Below are 18,549 nucleotides of genomic sequence, written 5' to 3' on the forward strand. Positions count from 1 at the left end.
CAGATGTTTAGAAATACAGGGTTTACACTGTTTTGAGGTAGTTTCAAATGGGGAGGCACATTTGGACTGATGCTCTGACATCAGGTGCTGTCTTTGCCAACAAGCAGGCCTTACTGGAAACCCACCTGCCCAGTAACACATCCCCAGCGTTTCCGCTTCTTTGCCTTGTGAGATTTTTACCAAAACAGCTGTGTGTTTGGAAGACATCTTCGCGCTGGGTATGGGAGGCTTAAGATGCAATTCCCCGGTCTTCGTAAGCAATGCCAAGAGCTTTTTTGCTGGCTCACCGAATTGCTCCAAAGAACTGAGTGTACCGTGGCTCTTCGGGCAGAGCGTTTGACAGCCAGCTGGGACCGCAAAGCTCCCGGGCACATACCGTCCCGCAGGCACACCAGCCGCCGGTCAGGTAACGTCTCTGTGAGCGCACCAAGGATCCGCGCCGGCACTCTGCGGGCTCGCGTGGCTGTGACCTGCCGCGTTCCAACGGCTCCTGCCCCGTCCAGCTGAGGGACAAACTCAAAGGGGGATCCTTGAGCAGACACGGGGCATTACAAATTTCAGGAGCACAACCGTTCCTACGAGCACACAACCCAGCACAAGAGGGAGTCTCCGCAGAGCCCGTCGCAGGCTACCCTAACACTAAGAAGATGACTTCAAGATTTTAAGGGGGATCTTTGAGAGACACCATTTCCTTGCTCGTAGCAATGACCACCCGGCAGCTACCGCCTTCCCTCGGTTCTCACGGGGCCAAACAGGCAGATCCGGGACAATTCTGCACCCGCACCAACTCGCTGGCTGGCTCCCCCCGCCCCTCACCCTCCTCTCGCTCCCGAGACCGGGGGGGGGGGGGGGGGGGGGCTGAGGGGGCCCCGGAGCCCACGCTGCGGGACGGGAGGCGGGGGTGTGCCGAGGGGAGGCCGGGCACGACGCCCTTCCCCTCGCTCCGGCGGCCGCCCACCTCCCCTCAGCCCGACGAAGGCAAGGAGAGCCGCATAGCGCCCCCGCCCCTTTCCCCGGCAGCCAGGACTGCGGGCTGAGCGGAAGGTACCGGCGGCGGCAGTGTGTATCCCCCTGCCCGGCCTCCTTTCCCCTCAGCCCCGCAGCCGGCGGGCTCGGCCCCCTCCCGCCGCCCCGCCTCAGCCCGCCCTCCCCGCGCGGCACGCCGGGCCAACATGGCCGCTTCCCGCCCGGCGCGGCGCCCGCCGCTCGGCTGACAGACAGACAGACAGACAGACAGACAGACAGCCGCCGGCCCCGGGGGCCGCCCCGCCGCCCGGCATGGAGGAGAGCTCCAGCTGCGAGAGCCTCGGCGCCGGGCGGGCGGCGGCGACGCGGCCGCCCAGCGGCGACTCCCTCTCCAGGTAACGGCCGCCGCGCTATCGCCCCCTCTGCCCTCCTCCGCCGCCCGCAGCGGGGCCGGGGCCGGGCTGCCGCAGTGCCGCGGGGCTCGGCGGCTTGAGGGGCCCCTCGTCAGTCAAGAACCATCGCGGGGCATGGAAGGGGGGAAAAGGAAGAGGGCGAAGAGGGGCCGGCAGGGCGAAGGAAACCGAGAGGATGGAGCTGGTGCCATTTTCTCTCTCCGTGGGCAGCAGGCTCTGGTGTTTCCCCGCTGCTGGATCTTGCCCGCCAGGGTGTCCCCTGTGAGGTGTCCCGGCGTTTGGGGTGGCATCGGGGTGACGGTGCAGGCATGGGCACTGCTCGACTGCGGCCAGGCCGGTTTCTCATCCAGGCATATAGTGAGAGCAGGAGGTGCCACCCGCAGCAGCCTCTCCATAAAAGCTCTCTTAATAGCCAAAGCTGCGCTGCCCGCCAAAGCAGCGGTACGTGCAGCGGCTGGATTTAGGGAATCAATAGTACAGGTGAGCTCTTGCTGGAAGGGCAGGGCACCAGGGCTGTTCGCCACCTCCCCGCGCACTGCTGCTCCCAGGCCGGGCCTTGCCCTGTGCTTTCTCGGTAGCAGATTTCCTGGGGTGCGGTGAGCGTTTGTGGTTTTGTCCTCCCAGCTTGTTCTGGGGGCTTGGCTTTGCGGTCTGAGTGACTTTTAATGCCATGTGGGTAATTTCCAAGGTCTTTAAGTCACAGAAGCTGAAAGGAGGCTTTCCTGTTCCTCCCATCCTCCACAGGCTGTCGGTGAAGTTTGAAATCTGTGACTGGCAAGCGTGTCTCGCTTGGGCCGTGTGTTTGATGGAGGAGAATGCAGTAGGGTAGCAAAGGAGACCGTTGGCTGATGGACAGGGGTGGTGACACAGGAGGCCCTGGGTTTCGTGGTAGGGCCTGGGAGCAGGATGACCCAGTGGCTGAAGGTTATTCTGTCCCTGTTACAGCTGCCCTCGCCATGGGGAGGTTATAGGATCACAGGGTAACTCAGGCTGAAGGGATCTTGGCATCCCTCTGTCCAGCCTCCTGTTCACAGCAGAGACAGCTCTGAGATCAGATCAGGCTGCTTATGCCTTTCCCCCAGCCTGGTCTTGAAAACCTACAAAGATGGAGACCGCACAGCCTCTCAGGGCAGCGCATCTCCATCTTCTGGATACTTTCCACTAGGCACTGGGGCTGCTTTTCAGCCCCTTGAAGCAGTCTCCCCCAGCCTCTCCTCACAGTCAGGTGCTCCAGCCCCACTGTCCTGATGGCGCTTCCCTGAATTCCGTCCAGTTCATCAACGTCTTTCCTGCACTGAGGGACTAAAACCTGGATGCAGTATTCCAGAAGTGCTCTAATGAGTGCCGACTAAAGTAGGATCCATCCCTGGATCTCCTGGCTCTTCCCCTGTTCTTACAGCCCAGGGTACTGGTAGCCTCTTTGCTGCCAGCATTTCTGTACTCCCATGCTTGGGTTTTCCCCAGCAGGACCCCCAGGGTCTTTCCCACAGAGCTGCTCTCCAGACAGGCAGTTCCCACTTTGCACTTGGGCTTCTTCCTTCTTAAGTCCTTCATGACTCCTCATCCTCATTTCACCTTCTTTCATCAAATTCTTCTATTGTCTGCTCTCTGTATCGGTTTGTGCAGTTTACCTGTGCCCTGCCAGATGCCTACAGACCTCTTTCCCACTTATCTAACTGACCCAGTATACTCTTCTTTTTCCCTTTGCATCAACTTGAGCAACTTGGACCTATCTGGAGGTCAGTCGCTGTAAGAGACAGGCCTGTGGACACAAAAGAGACCTTAACTCAGGAGAGCCAGTGGCTACAAGGAAACTCCTGTTCAGCCTCTCAGCAGCATGCCTTGCACAGATGGAACCGCTGGGAAATTGAAATGATGAATCTGTTTCTGTTGAGAATGCACAAGGCTATGTTGAGCATGCTCCAAGCCCTGAAGAGGCCCAGACTCGAGCCGATTTCTTGGGATATAAGAAAGCTTACAGAAAAAAGCTTTCAGAATTTCAAGTCTCTGGTCCAACATCTAGAACTTGTAGAAGAAAGCTAGCCAATTTTTTGAGGTATTAAAAAAAAATATTTTTCTTTAGCCAGGTGTTGGAAATAGAGAAATATTTTTCATCTGCAGTTATTAATAAAAAAAACCCTCACGTTGAGTTGGTGTATGCTGTGACACTTTTTACTTAAAATGGGTAAGATTAGGGCAAAATTACAAGAAAGTGAAATAAGGCTCTTGTAATGAGAGATGCCTGGTAACCCTCAGAATGTTTATTACCAACTTCCCGTGAAAATCTAGTGATACTCATGCACAAACAAATAATTTTCCTATGAATTGGACTGTAGATTCATTTTCAGTTGTGGTTTTTTTTTTTAAGATTTTTTTTTCCTTAGAGTTCTGCTGCAATCTGATTTTATGCATCAGAACAATCCCTCTGAAGCTAGTGTGACTATTTGTAGGCATTGAAACATAAGTATTTTCATCTTTGTGATTGTGGTCTAATAGCTAGACCAACTTTGAATTGTTAACCTATGATTATAGAGATGTGACACATTTTCACGAAGCGATTTTGTTTAAAAAGAAAAAGCTAGCTTTGGGGATGATGCGAGGAGCACAATGAATCACAAGGGTGCTGTCATCAGTTTTTATAATCCATTTTATTTAAAAGGAACAACAACAAAAAATAAGTAGAAGGCCACTCATCCCAGATTCACAGTTACCTAGCAATGCGAAGCTTTATTGAATTGTAGTTGACTGAATTGTTTTATGCAAGATTGAGAAGATATGTAAAGATGCTAGTATCAAATGTATACAGCAATGCATTATTTGGATTCTTTCAGCTCCAGCTTTGAAATTAAGAGAGTTTAATATTTCTAGAGATATTTAAGATCTAACTCCTGAAAAAGACATGCTTGGTAGAGTTTACTTATACGTAAGGTTGCTCATGTGAATAAGTGCCTTAAAGAATGTATATACATTTATTTGTCTTTTAGTAATGCATGTGACGTGGCAATAATGGCATTTGACAGTGTCAGTTGCCTTGATATTTTAATAGACCCTAGTAATGTGCAGTGCCTGTGGTCCCTAAGATACGGGAATTACCAGACAAATGTTATCTTCTTTCTGTCCCAACTAGAAAAATATTTGAAAAACTCTTTATGAGACTCACAGTATAGCTGTTTGTACGTAGTAAAAAATCCCCAGCTGTATGTGGAAATACTGAGGTAGTTTCAAATGAGCAGGTCACAGCTAATTAACTCCGCTGCTCTCATAGTTGTGCTGAAACAGCTATTCTACTTTTCCAGTCTAAGCCGTCTCACCCAGTGCTAGTTTTGGGTGGCACAGCACTGGGTTCTGCAGCTCTCTGCGGTTTCCAAAGGTCAATATTTGGGATGGACTTTCCCCTTGCATCCTGTTCTCATGGAAGACAGATGACCGTGAGCCGTCTACTCATAAAGAGCTGTGGTGGTATTTAACTAGCAGCTTGCAAGGAGCTGCAGTGTCAGGCGAGGACCAACCCGTGAGACAGAAAAAGGACTGAGGTAAAACCCTGATTCTAATATTTGATGAGGTACAGTGTAGTTATGTCCAGAAGAGCAAGCTTTACTCAGTGTTATGGACTGCTTTTATATCTATAAAATGGCCTGGGGATCCTGGGTGAGTGAGTGAGTGGATAAACACATTTCAGCTCTGCTAGTTAATCAGACTTCTTCAAAGATCACTCTTAAAATGAATTTGTCAGTAGAGTTGTGGGTGCGTTTTTTGCCCCCCCCTTTTTTTTTTTAAATTTGAAATTGTATATGGACCCTCTGACCTTTAGAATTAAAAGTAACAGCCAGCAAAATTCTACCATAATCTTTCCTTTTGTGAAAGGAAAGCCAGATAGAGCATGTATGACTTTAGCAGAACACATGACTTTAGGAAAAAGGTGATGTCAAACTTCAGATATTTACTTTTCATGAAAGGCGATTAGGCATTTTATTTGTGCAGTCTGTGTGATTATATGCTGTGGTTTCTGATGACTGTATATCTCTTCGTATTCCTCTGAAATGTTATCTGAAAAAGCATATTACAGTCCAGTCTGAACAGCAGTCCAGTAAGGTATCTAAGAGGCTTTCTGCTACATCTGCTGAAGGTAAATTTGTATTGCCTGTGGAATAGTGTGGAGGTGATTGTACTGTAAAGAAACAGCTGTAGGAGATGTCAGCGGTATTTCAACCTCAGTATAAAATGAGAGAAAGAGATAAGGCAGTGGGCAGATGTTTCCTGCCATCAGGACTGTAGCAATGTTTGATGTTACCACTTTCTGGTTGCTTGTTACCACCTCTCTGCTGGTGGTTATCATCCACAGAGGTCTGCAGACACAGCAGATCCTATGCATTGCACTTTTACTGGAGCATATGAGAATAATCACGCTCCTTGTCTTTATGTTTGCAGGGGTAACTCTGAAAACATAAACTCTGTGTAAATCAGTGCAGGAAGGTCTGTTGAAGCAATAACTCCATGAGGTATGAACTCCCCCCTTCGTCTCAAATAAGGTCCTGTCAATACCTGGTCTGATTTAAGGCTAGGTTGAAGGGATTCTTTTCCCCACGGGTGAGGGTGATGCTGGAAGGAGTTGGGTCTGTAAGCTGTTGGCTGAGGAGGGCTCGCTAGCACCACATTGCTACCAGATGTGTGAGATTTGCTGATTGAGTTGTTTTGTGATGAGTCATTGAAGTTAGAGTTTGAAAGGGAAGATTTTAGCCAGTTCTGGTGTTCAGTGAAATGTGAGTAGCTGTCATTTTCCTCATGGGCTTTGAGAGCACTTCTGACGTTTGATTTCTTATATGTGTGAAGCAGGTTTTCTCAAGAGTTGTTACCATTAAAGACAAGTATGTTGCTGGCTGAGCATTGATAATGAACTGTATTTTGCATCCGAGAAACTTAACGCTGTGCCTAGAACCAATTTGCAACTCCAGACGGGCTCATTATCATTAATTTTAATATGTGAGTGATAATTTATAACACTTATTTGCAACTGAAGTCCATTCTGAGATAGTTTTTTCATGTACTGTATATTGTGAAGATAAAGAGTAGTTTTGCCTGCGTATATGTTTACAAAGTGAGGAGAATCTTTTATTAGAGTGAGCATTTGTGGCAGAAAATAATGAAAATAACATTCAGTCAAAAAGATTTTAGAGCGTTTAATTTACACAGCGCACTTGTGAAGAGAAATTGTTACCTTTGAAGAACATGGGAATTGTTTTTAGTAGCAATCTTTGGCATGCATGTTTCGGCTCCTGCATTCAGCAGAAACCATTGGTACTTCTCTTGGAGTGTGAGACCTTCTGTCTTAGTTGTTTCCTCTGTCAGGTGCATGCAGACCTCTTTGTCCAGGTTCTGACCATTCAATAAAAGTGTATGTGTTTGTTTTTTAAGTACAGTTTCTATTTGAGAATATAAAATACAATTAACACCTGTTTATATTGCTATTTAATTTTTTTATATTATTTTATATTGCTATTTAAAAGCCTCACAGGAATTTGGCGTGCCATGGTTCTAGTTGCTATACAGATATAGAAGATGGTGATTTCTTCGTTGAAGAGCCAGGGACCAAGTATTTAAATGTGCCTAAGCATAGACTACTCTATTTTTACTAATGCCTGGCGGGTAATTTTACTAAGCTCTTGGATGTGCAGTCAAGTGCTGAGACTCCTTGCTGGGAGATTGGGCGAAGAGTGAGAAAGTTTAAGGATGAGATGAAAAACTGCTGTGGAGAGATGAGGCAAGATCTGACAGCTGGTGAGGAGTAAAGCTAGGCTCAGAACACGACTCTCTTGGGTCCCATCAAGCACTGCCTTTTCTAAGGAGAGATGGTAATGTTACATTGACTAACAGTCTATTTGCTAGACAGTTTTGAGTCATACGCATAGTTCCTCAACTACAGGCTATTTAGAACAGAGACACAATTACAGAACCTCAATTTTAAGATTGAGGATGACCTGACAATGTCAGATTACGCAATTCCTATCTGTTACGTGATTGTACTCCTGCCATGACTTCAGTTATAGGTTAACACCTGTCTTGTACATGTTTTGTTATCTATTTCTGATATTTTATTGTCTCTCTTCCTTTGCTGATTCTTTTATACCTTATGTACAAAGGCAAGAACTGCATTTGGAAAGGTCGTAACACCTCTTGAATGGCTCATCAGAATCAATAGTCCACAGCTTCTTTTTCATGAATCTTTTCCTGATGACCTGCTTTACTGGTTTTTCAGTGCTGGGGGTATCAGGAAGTGTAAAAAGAGACCTGATCCGTACACCGAAGGGCTTACATTACCAGAAAGCTTAGTTGAGGAAAAAAACAGTAAGCAGATATTAGAAATGCATCGGAAACCTTCCAGAGGTCACTGTGATAAGGTGTTACATACAAGGTGTAGTTGTAAAATGGGACATGAAAAAAGTAGTTGTTATTTGTCCAAGGGAAGCCCATTCCATCATGAAGAGGAGGGTGGGTGACCAGAAGGTAATGAAGTGTTTGGGATAACCCAGGGAAGTTGAGAATACAGAAGAGACACTGTCACAGTAATTACCCCCATCTTCATTTTTAACTAAAAAACATCTGGCTGTTTTATAGTCCCAGTAACTGGGGGCTAATTGAAGAAAAATTCAGTGAAAGACAACAACAAAGAAATCAGTGGAACTTTTCAAGTATTTGTTTTTCCTTTTCCTACTATCTGTAGTTTCTTTTGCCAGACAATGTTCTCACTCAGTAATTTTCCAGTGATTTCAAGGTAGCTCTTTTCCTTGCTCCTCTTTTCCCTCTCTGCTCCATGAATTCTTTTCCATTGCTGTCTAAGCCCTGATATATTTAATGGAGGGAAAGTGTTAGCAGTTTTCTAGTTCATAACCCTTTCAAGGTGATGTTCTAGTCATTTTGTTAGCTCTGCACAAATGCTTCCACTTTACAGATCTGGCCTTTCTGTAGTCTTCTGGCTGTGGCTCTGGAATCATTAATGTTAGATCACCCAATGGTTCAAATTTGATCTGGGTCCAGTGTGGGTATGTGATCATATTTCTGCTGAACTAGTTAGAAAAACATGAGTTTATGGGGCTTTTTTCTTTGTTCTGGGAAGACAGGCAACACCTGTTTAGAATAAGACATTTTTATCTGGATTTATTTACTGTGACGCAGAGAGGCTACGTGCTTGTACAAAGTATTAAACTCAAAATCTTGTTCACGAACAAAAGGGCAGCACATCTTTATATAGCAAAGAATTTATTGTTAGTGTAACTGAGATTTTGAAAGTCTATTCATTTGAGATGCAATTATTACAAAAAAAAGAAAGAGTAATAATGCAGTTAAAACTGTCAGGCATACAGATCTTAGTTTCTACCCCTTTTCCTGGTCTTATGCTCACCCCTCCCCTACTCCTCCAGGTCCCCAGGTTTTATTCTTCCATGTTGCTGGTTTTATTCTGGTGGTGATGGGTGTTACAGCAAGTTGTCAGCATCCGGAGTCATTTGCTGGGAGAAGTATGAGGTTTGTGTTGACAGTTTCTTCTTTCCGTACTGTAGGATCCACCTGGGATCATTTAGTATGTTTGGTAAAACAACTTTATGTCTTTCTTCATTGGTCTGCAATTCCACATTACATCTGATTTTTACTATATATGGTTGCTTTTATGGATATTAGACACTATTTCTTTGTTCTCTTTTTTACCCCTAAAACCAGTTTTGTCCAGCTCTAGGTCTACATTTCTTCAACTGACCATTGGTGAGTTGTTTATAGCCATGGCCTCCAGTGCCAAGGCTGTGCCCTATCTCTTCTCATCCTATGCCTGTACTCCTCTATGCTACATCCTTTGTCTCCACTTCTCCAGTCCTCTGCTGTCATGCCCGGCTGTTGTATTATTCTATACGAAGTCACTACATTAGTGGTAAATGTTTCATTCTATATAGAATAACTGCTTGTTAATGTTATTTGTGCAAAACTGTGGTTGTACCATACACAAACAAAACTAAAACAAAGTAGATATAGACACCTGGCCAATTACAGAAATTGCAGTCACAACTAAACCAAGTGAAATAAAGCTGCAGGCAGGCCAAGAACAGTTCAGGCAAAGCAAGAGTAACAAACCTCAGTCCCGAGGCTTTGAAAATTTACTACAAAGCTTATGGCCTATGAAGAGCAATGGCAGTACAGAATGACAGGGCTAAAAGTTAACCCAACTATATTTTTTTGAACAAAATTTAACTGGTGGAGTGAGTATACAACTGATCATTGCTTGGTGTTTTGTGAGCAAAGTGTTTGGTGTTTGGTTTTTTTTTTTTTTCTTCCCCTGGCACAAAAAGCACTAATATCTGAATTACTGAGCTCCTGAACAACAGCCTCATTCATACCTGCTGCCTTTAGTGAAAATAAAGCATTCATGTGATTTTTGTTGCTGTGTTGATAAATCCTATTGTTGATTTCAATGATAGCACTGCTACAAGATGGTGTTCTCCTCAAAGAGGAAGGTTGCATGGATAGGTACTAGGACTACCCTCATCAACTATTTCAGCTAAGTCTGCCCATGAATGAGCTGGAGCCTGTGGATGAGTTGGTTATGTATGGGAAGATTATAGGGGCTGTTTGGCCACTGTGGAGAGCGGATACTGAAGGTAGGGGGCAAGTCACTGAAACCTGTAGTACCAGAGATGAGCTGCTGAAGGATGACTGTGAAAATCAGTCATCAGAGTAGAGGTTAGTTTAACCAGCAGATGGGATACCTTTAACAAATCGAAACTGATCAGCATCTTATTTGTAAGTAGAACACCTCTGATACAGAAATGAAAAATGTGGTATCTTCTGCTCGCGTTTTACCCAAGCTGACTTTTGGAGTAGGCTATTCGTAAAAATTTGGGCTGTGTCCTCCAGTCTGTGAATAGATGTCCCACTTCCACACTGAAAATGAGACCCCACTCCTCATGAGAGAGTGCTTCCCAAGCCTTTTTCCTCAAAGGTGAAAAAGCATGCTACCAGTATAGTCATGAAACACTGTGGTGTGAGAAGAAGAATGTGGTGGGACTCTTTGTGCATGTGCTCAGGACTTGTGCCAGCAGTCTTGGCCCTTCACATGTTACCATCTGCTGAGGTACAGCTTCTGCTGATCGCTGCTGCCTCCAGCACCACAGAGGGACATCTTTCATCTTTTTTTTTTTGCTAAAACGTAGTCCGATTCTGTATTTCACCTTAAGCTTCCACTTTCTGCTCCCACTTTGCATGAAGAAAAAATACTAGCGCCCTGGGGGAGACTTGTCTCATCTTACTGAACTTGGAGACTTCTGCTGGTCTCTGGGTTTCTTTTTGTAGACACTAGGGAAGAGTGAGTCATCTCTGTTTCTCCCCAGTGACTGTAAGGAGATCCTACAGTGAGTAATTCAGATATGAACAGCTACACAGAACTCTCTCCCAATTGTTGTGGTAGGGGCAAAAAGTGCACTGAGTTTGGGTTCTCCACTCAAAAAAAAAAAAAAAAAAAAAAAAAAAGCTCTTTCCTGACTCATGTTATTGCTCATTTTGCATATTAACTAAATCTCTGGGCAACTGAGTAGAAAGCGGAGATTTGTAGTTTGGTTTCTTAAGCCTGCTTCTTCGTGTACATGTGTATATCTGTCTAGTTTGTCCACTGATAGTTTTTGTAAAATTTGAACAACTTTAACCGTGTTTCACAGAGGAGTGAAAGTAATAACTTATGACAAGTTTTGAATTTAAATAAATATGGAGATGGGAAGGGAGGCCATGTCAGTTTTTCCATTATGAAAAAGCTTGTTCCTTTTTAACATAAGGGAATGCCTAGATGAGAAAGATGTCACAAATAGCTGCGTATTCTCTTTGATGAGGCTTTTTTAGAGTTGTAAAAATATTCTATGTCTCTTGTTTTTTCATTTTCTTCTTTCCTGGACTTTATCTGGTGCCTGCAAAAGGCTGTGGTTAGTTGAAAACAAAAAGCAAATACAAACTTCTCTACCACAAGACACTCATCTTCTGGAAACGAGGGCAGGATCTAGTTCAGATTGCCATATCTCCATGTGAATTAGGTACCTAAAACTTCCCTTCCTTCAGCAGAGTCAATACAGTCCAGAAGTAACTCAACTGAACAAAGGTGAGTGTCCACTCTGGCAGAGCTGAATTGCTGTCTAGACTCCATTGCCTGGGTTTCCATTGACTAAGTGGGAGCATAGATACCTGTGGTATCTACCATCGGGAGCTGAAGCATCCAGACCTCATTGATCCTACTCCTCTTCAAATTTCTTTTTTTTTCCACATACACTGATTTCTTCTTGAGGGAGCAGAAATGGCAAGAGGAAGTGGCTGTGGGTGATCTTAGAAGATTAACCTTCATTTCGGATGCATGAGAACAGATGTACAGAAAATCTTCAGACGAGCTTGCAAAATTTGTGTGCCTTGTTTTGTTGTAAGGTGGAAGAATTAGAAGGACCTTTTGTTTTCAACACGTACCCTACAGCTGGCCAGCGCAGTGAATGACTGTGCAGAGCCCTTTGGCAAATCTGGGCCATATAGAAGTCAGTGGCTGCTGAGCGCTTTGGAAACTGGGCTTTGTATTTAGACAGTAAATGGGATTGAGTTCGTGGGGAAACCTGGTCCCAGGTATGAGTGTGGAACATGGGGGCTTTGATGGACCAGAATCGTCAGAGATTCTGGGCTCTATGGAAGTTGTGACAATATACAGGTGCTCAGTGTTTTTGAAAATATTCTGTGTTGTCTTAGCTTGAATTTCTGGAAAGCGAGACCCCAAATTATTGAACACTTGACTAGCTTTAGCCTTGAGACTCTGCTAGGGACCAATTTTGTGCAGGGGTTGGGCTGCTGATAGAATATAGTTGTTCCCAGCCCTTTTTTGAGCTGAGTCCGGGAAAGCACACAGCTGCATGGTGTCTATGAAAGCTTATCAAGGTGTTACACCACATCAGTTTTACTATGTGATACAAGACTCTCCATATTGGCTGTATCTGTATATTCTTTCCTGCTTCTTTTGATTATTCCCAGTATGGAAAAACTAATGTAATTGATGAGTAAATTGCTGGTATTTTTAATTCCTGTGGGTGTTAGGTTTATTGGGGTGAGGGGGTTGTGTGGTATGTGTTTGAAAGAAAATCAGAACATTTAACAGTACGTGTAACGTTCCAAGTAAGGTGTTTTTTAAATAGGGAAATAGGTAGGAATCTAAAGAAAAATTGAGACAGTGCATGAACTGTGGGAACTACACATTTGGTTAAACTATACATAACTGGGTCTTAGCATGTAACTAGAAAGAAAGGCACTGCCAGAACACATATAGTAAAACCAAAGTTATATCTGCCTTTTTATCCAGTTCTCCTTTCTGTCCTAAGGTGAGTACTTACTAATGTAAGTATTATTTCTATTTCTTTCCTTGATCAAGTTAACAGGTTTCATAAAAAAAAAATAAAAAAAATAACAAGCAACAAAATCTTTGCTATCCTGTGTTGGTTTCCATTTTTGCTGCTTCACCTTGCTCTCAGACTCTGGAGGTATTGCAAATTATCATGGAACTGTCTGGAATTGCATCAAAATTCCGATAATTTTTTACTGGTATGTTTTTCTCTGGCTGAATATATTTTAAAGGAATGGGTGGAAGTTTATATGGTAAATATAAATACTGGTAAATGGCAAGAGTGGTTTTGAACTGTATGCAGGATTTCCATAATGTCTTTTGTCTGCATTCACAGTACCTGTGGAGACAGATGTTGCCAGCCCTCTTTCTCCTCTGCGGTGCAGTGGTAAATCTGAGGTTGCTCTGATGTAGCAGGGAGCAGCACCACCCAGGTCTCTTACTTCTCTGCCACAAAATGTCCCGAGCCCTGGAATCAGCTTCTTCCACAGGTAGGGTTAAGAGATATGGGTGGTCTTGTAGCACCAGGAAACACTTGGATTTGGATTCTTGAGTTGCCTTTTTGCTAGAGGCAGTCACACTGCATGAAGAGCCCCTTGGCTGTGGTCTGCCCAGGCTGCTGTCTGAGCAGTTTTGGGGAGAAAACTGCAAGTCAGGACACGTGCTGATTCGTCATGGTCCTGAGAGATCACTTGCAGGACATCCAGTCAGTGGTCTCCCTAATGTCTTTCTCTCTGTCTCTGTACAGCACTTCTTCAACCATCTGAAGCCTGAGGTGCTGGAACTTCTCTCCCTCGGCCATGTATTTTTCACCTAGAAATACTGTTTCCTTGAGGGGATCTTCTTCACTTATAGTTTGGTCCTGCCTGCAGCAGCATCTTATGTTGGAAAACAAAGACTGGCTCCTTCTGAACAACCCAAATGATCCCAAAAAAGCATAGCATAACGTAAGGTGTAGGATGGCGCAGAGATGAATGGGTGGGAGCACTGTTCTAGCAGGCAATTTTGTTTGTATTGATGATAAGCAGGTTTGCGTTTGGAACCTTTCTTAACCTTATAATCTTAATTTATTTTCAATGCTAAGGGTCTGTCCTGGTGGTTGGAAACCCCAAAGCTTTGGAAAACAGATCCAGACATGCGCACTCACTGGGAAGTCTGGCAAACCTTTCTCCCAAGCACGAGGGCAGAGCCAGAACAACTGGGCTGCCTTTCCATCGTGTCTCACCTGGAGGAGGTGGGTTGCTTGCCTTGCCCACCACTCACTGCCTGAACTCCTCGTGCTGCAAGCAAAGGTGCTTGTGCTAGTGTTGGATTTTGCAAGCCAAACATTTCCATTAGGAACTGGAATCAGACTAAAGTACTGGATTATTAGCCTGCTTTCAGCAGGTAGTAACTAATTTTGGACTCTGTAGATATAGGCTGAAATTTAGTTGGTGAAACAGAGGCAAAATGTCAGTTCCCAACAGAAGTCTAACAACTTCTTGAAAAATAAATATTTTTTTCTTCTGTTTTCTTCCTCGTAGTTGAGCACCATCCCATACCAGCCTGGAGCCTGTTGGAAACCTAACTCCCCTTTTGTTCTTCTCATGAATACAGATCATTTTGTAGTTATCTTCCATGTGCTGATCAGAGGATATTGGTTCAGGCCTCTGATAGCTGCTGTTCTTCCTGTTTTTTACCTTCTGGATTGTTTGACTCATGAAGGCATGATACTGTGGGCTGCTTGCTGTTATTAATTACGTGCTGCATATTGGTTTGTCTTTGGGTGTTGGCTTTCTATTCTCGGAATCTTGCAAATATTTTAAACAATCAGCCTATTGTTTAGCAAGTGCTCTACACACACTGTAGGCCTTTTGTGAATTTCTGTTTCAAAAAAATAATAAAAGAATGACTAATGGAGCACGAACAGTGCTTGTGACACTGTAGTCCATTGTGTAACCACTGAGAGCAAAATTTGCATTCCTAGAAAAGCTTGTTCACGGTCAAAATATAGGACATTCTCTTTATGGCTCATGGGAAAACATGTACTATATATTCAGCTCAGGATGCTACTTAGAAGGATCAACTTTTAAAAAATGACATTTTCTTCCCTTGGAACATTGAAGTCAGACTGAGACCCGTCTTTGCTTGGCAACAGAAGTGAATCTTTCATTCAGGCAAGTGGCGGGGGGGGCTATTTTAGGTCTGTCACATACATGCACAATGATTTTTTTTGCTGAAATGGCTTCTTTTTCAGATGTTGTTAAGCTCTGGCATTGCCAGTCCTTTTGAATTGAGAGGGTACATTATTATATTGTATAACTGTCTGCCTCCTCTGAATGCCGGAGGAAGTATGGTAGTTGATGCTTTTCTTTCCTTCAAAAGCGTATTTGTTTATGGCTTTTTTTATCCCCTTTGAGATTGTTACAGGTCAAGCAGAGGTTAAAGTGGCATCTTTAAACGTTTAGAAAAATTGTGAGTTCCATGTACTTCTGAAATGTAGCAATTGTCTGTCCTGCAATGTGCCTAAAAAGAGGGTACTGGGTGTTCAGAAAGGGTAAGGGTACATCTCATGTATGCTATAGGTAGTTTCCTTTGGTACTTGTTGTCTAAGTAGAATAAGCCTGGTTTGATTTTTCTGTTTTGCTGGAGATACTACTCCTTTGGCTATCTGTGTGAGCTCTTCAGGAGAGGGGTTGCCTGTTGTTATGGGCATGCGCAGTGCTGAACACTGTGGGATTCCTGTCCTGGGAGAGATGGTGTTAAGATGCTAAAACTTCATTTACAGCGGCAAGAGCCTGTTACAGCCCCATGGCAGAGTGCAAGCCAGCACAGAGCGCCCGGCTCCTGCTGCAAGGCTGCAGTTCGGTCAGATGCCAACCATGCTTTCAAGTGCTTGCCTGAAGAGGGGCGTATGAGGGACTTCCGAGTACCCTTAGGTGATGTATATATATATACAAACAGATAAGGACTGTGGGGACCACTTAGCCTTAGCACAGCTTCACAGAGAGCTGCTGTAAATGGGAGAGCCTGATGTGGGCAGCAGCTGGATTTGCCAGGCCATTTCAGCCAGTACTAGCTAGGACAAAGTCATATTCATGAGGAACAAGCACTGGTTTGTCTCCCTCTACTCTGATGTGACCCAGAAGGTTTTTCAGTATTACTTTTTCCTTCTCTGAAAGAAACAGGAGTGTTGAAAGTATCGAGGATGGAGAATTGTCAGCTTGAGTTTGGGAAGTGAGCGGGGAGTGCTCAATAACTCTGTGTCATTATACTTTTAAGAGAAGTGCCCAAGTGCTCCTATTCATCACCCTGCTGTAAATTTGAACCAATTGGATCCTGCTCTCTTGGCATCTGAAGCTTCCGAATTAAATTGTATTTGCCACTAGTCATCATTAATTTGCAGTTTTCACCTTGATTAATTTTTAGGAATGTACATAATGAGAAACTTTTACAAAAACAGGAAGAGAGGAAATGGAAAGTTGCCCTCTGCAGTGTTTTTCTCATTTATGACCTCTGCGGCTGAAACTGTATCGCCCAGTGGTGCATTTTATCACCTGTTTTCCATGGGATTTTTGTGACTATTGAAACAAAACATTCAGTTTGATACAGAAGAAATGGTGTGAGCAGCTCATGCCAATTAGCGTCTGAGTAATTGGCACACCCCTGCAAGCAATGAAGCAGCTACTTGTACTGGCAGGGAAGGATTATTCGTAAAGAAGGTGCTGGAGAGCTGAATTTATCATCACTGTGACTGCATTTTGGTTGTGTTATTTATAGGAGTGAGCCAGGTTAGTGTTTTAAGACATTGGTACAAAAAATAGGTGTCCTCGAGCCCTATGCATATGCTGTAAATAAAAATGGCATATATTCCACAGGTGTGTTTCTCTCCTGTCCCATCAGGTTTTCCACAGAGTTTTGGGTGTTAAGTTCATGCTTAGGTTCCCAGTGATGGATTTAGGAGAGGACCTTAAGGAATTGGAACTTGATTTTTTTTCCCCTTTTTGTTGTCTCTGTGTGTTTTTATTTTGGTTTGTTTTTTTGAGCCAGCATCTTACTCTGAAGCAAGACAAATGTCTCCTCCTTAGTTTTCAAAGTCTGAACAAGTGTCTTCAGAAATTAATGGTACTTTCCAAGGGAGTTGCTACCCATAGAATCATAGGGCGGTTTGGGTTGGAGGGGACCTTCAAAGATGATCTAGTCCAACCCCCCTGCTGTGGGCAGGGGCATCTTTCACTAGATCAGGTTGCTCAAAGCCCCACCAACCTGACCTTGAACACTTCCTTCTACCTGACCTGAGTTCACTATATCAGGCTTGGACCTTCAGGAGGTCAAATCGCCCTCTTCAGAAGCTGTACTTGTTCTTTCTCCTTCCGGGGAAAACTGTTGCTTCTCTACACTAGGAAAGCAATAACTTTATATTCAAACTCTTTCTGTAACAGTTGGCAAATCAAAGAGCAACTTTCCTGGCTTTCTTATACACCATGGTTTTTAGATTGCAGGGGTCTGAGGGTGGCAGTTGCCTTGGATGGCTTTGGCAGATGCCACTTTTTTGAAGTGGCTTAAGACTTGATCGCTGCTTTTCCCCATAATATTTCCGCTGCACCTTCATAGTTTAACAGGGATATGTTTGCGTGTCTCAGACACTTCTGTTTGCAGCTTCTTTACGTCTTTGTTGACAGTTTAAGCTAGGCGCACTGGCATACCTTCAATTCTGCTACGGATGCAGTAATACCTTTCAGTTGCCTGAACAAGAATTGCCGGAGGGCATCTGTCTGAGTCTGAATTATGTTTGAAAACCATGGCCTGTTGTGGGGTAGTCCTAATAATAACAATGAACACTTTATCAGGGATTGAGTCATTGTGCTTGGTTTCCATTGTAATTCTCTTATTAGTTGCATATATGTATTCCATATAGCCAAGGGGTTAATACTGCGTGCAGATACTGTACAACACCATTGTGCCAACAGCTCTCATTTGGACTCATTTATCATTCAAAATCTGGCCATAAGAAATACATTTAAATAATAAAAATAATTACTGAGATGAAAGACATGTATCAGTGTTAATTGCATCCTAAACCTGTTTCCTGCTCCTGCTTGGGGAGGGAGGAAGGAGAGGAGAAACGGGGATGGCAGTAACCAGAGTAAGGTGCTTTCCCTGAAGGTGCTTTGGAACCGTTGTAGGGGTCTCTTTTGGCACTTGACGGAGACATCCATCAGCAGGGGTGGTGTGGAGCTGCCTGGGCTTGAGGCATGAGAAGAGAAACGCTCCAAGAGGTCCTTGGTCTTCATAGGTTCCTCACAGGAGCATCTCACTTTCTGTAGGAAGAGCTCCAAGTATTTTGTGAACCTCAGTATATGTTGTTTCCTAGAACCTTAATGAGGTTCAGAGACAATACTGTTATTTTTGCACGTTTATTATGTTGCATTGAACCAGACCTTCAGCTACCAGTGACTAGCACAGGTCCACTGATTTTTAACCCTTGCTGGAATCTGGCCAAACCTGCCTTTGTTCTCAGATGTTTGTCAGGTGCCCCCGAACCCAGCAGTGAGGTCTGACTGTCGTGCCCTTGCCATCACTCAGGTTTGATCTGTGTTATCTTACTGATGGAACATGGGTGTTGGGGTTATGTCCCTGTGAGAACATAGCATCCTCGGTGGGGTCCTCAGCATTTTAGATTGACATCAAGAAGTCACACTGCCAGAAGTATTGTATGAGGCAGCTTGTCTTGGCAAAAGCTAGGATAATGTGCAGAAGCTGTGAGAGAAGGAAGAATAAATGATTTGCCCAGGATGA

General features: G+C 44.3%; 1 protein-coding gene across 1 annotated transcript in view; it reads left to right on the forward strand.

Moving 5' to 3' along the window:
* Positions 1-1,278: 1,278 nt before the first annotated feature.
* The window catches only part of MTMR2 (myotubularin related protein 2), a gene marked incomplete at both ends in the record, with an annotated part of 61,747 nt that continues 44,476 nt past the window's right edge, over positions 1,279-18,549 (forward strand). The window contains one exon of the mRNA XM_082483450.1: positions 1,279-1,361. Within this exon, the coding sequence (XP_082339576.1) occupies positions 1,279-1,361 (83 nt within the window). The remainder of the gene's footprint in view (positions 1,362-18,549) is intronic.

This window comes from Vanellus vanellus, assembly GCF_965231255.1.
Source record: "Vanellus vanellus genome assembly, chromosome: 1".
Taxonomy (NCBI): domain Eukaryota; kingdom Metazoa; phylum Chordata; class Aves; order Charadriiformes; family Charadriidae; genus Vanellus; species Vanellus vanellus.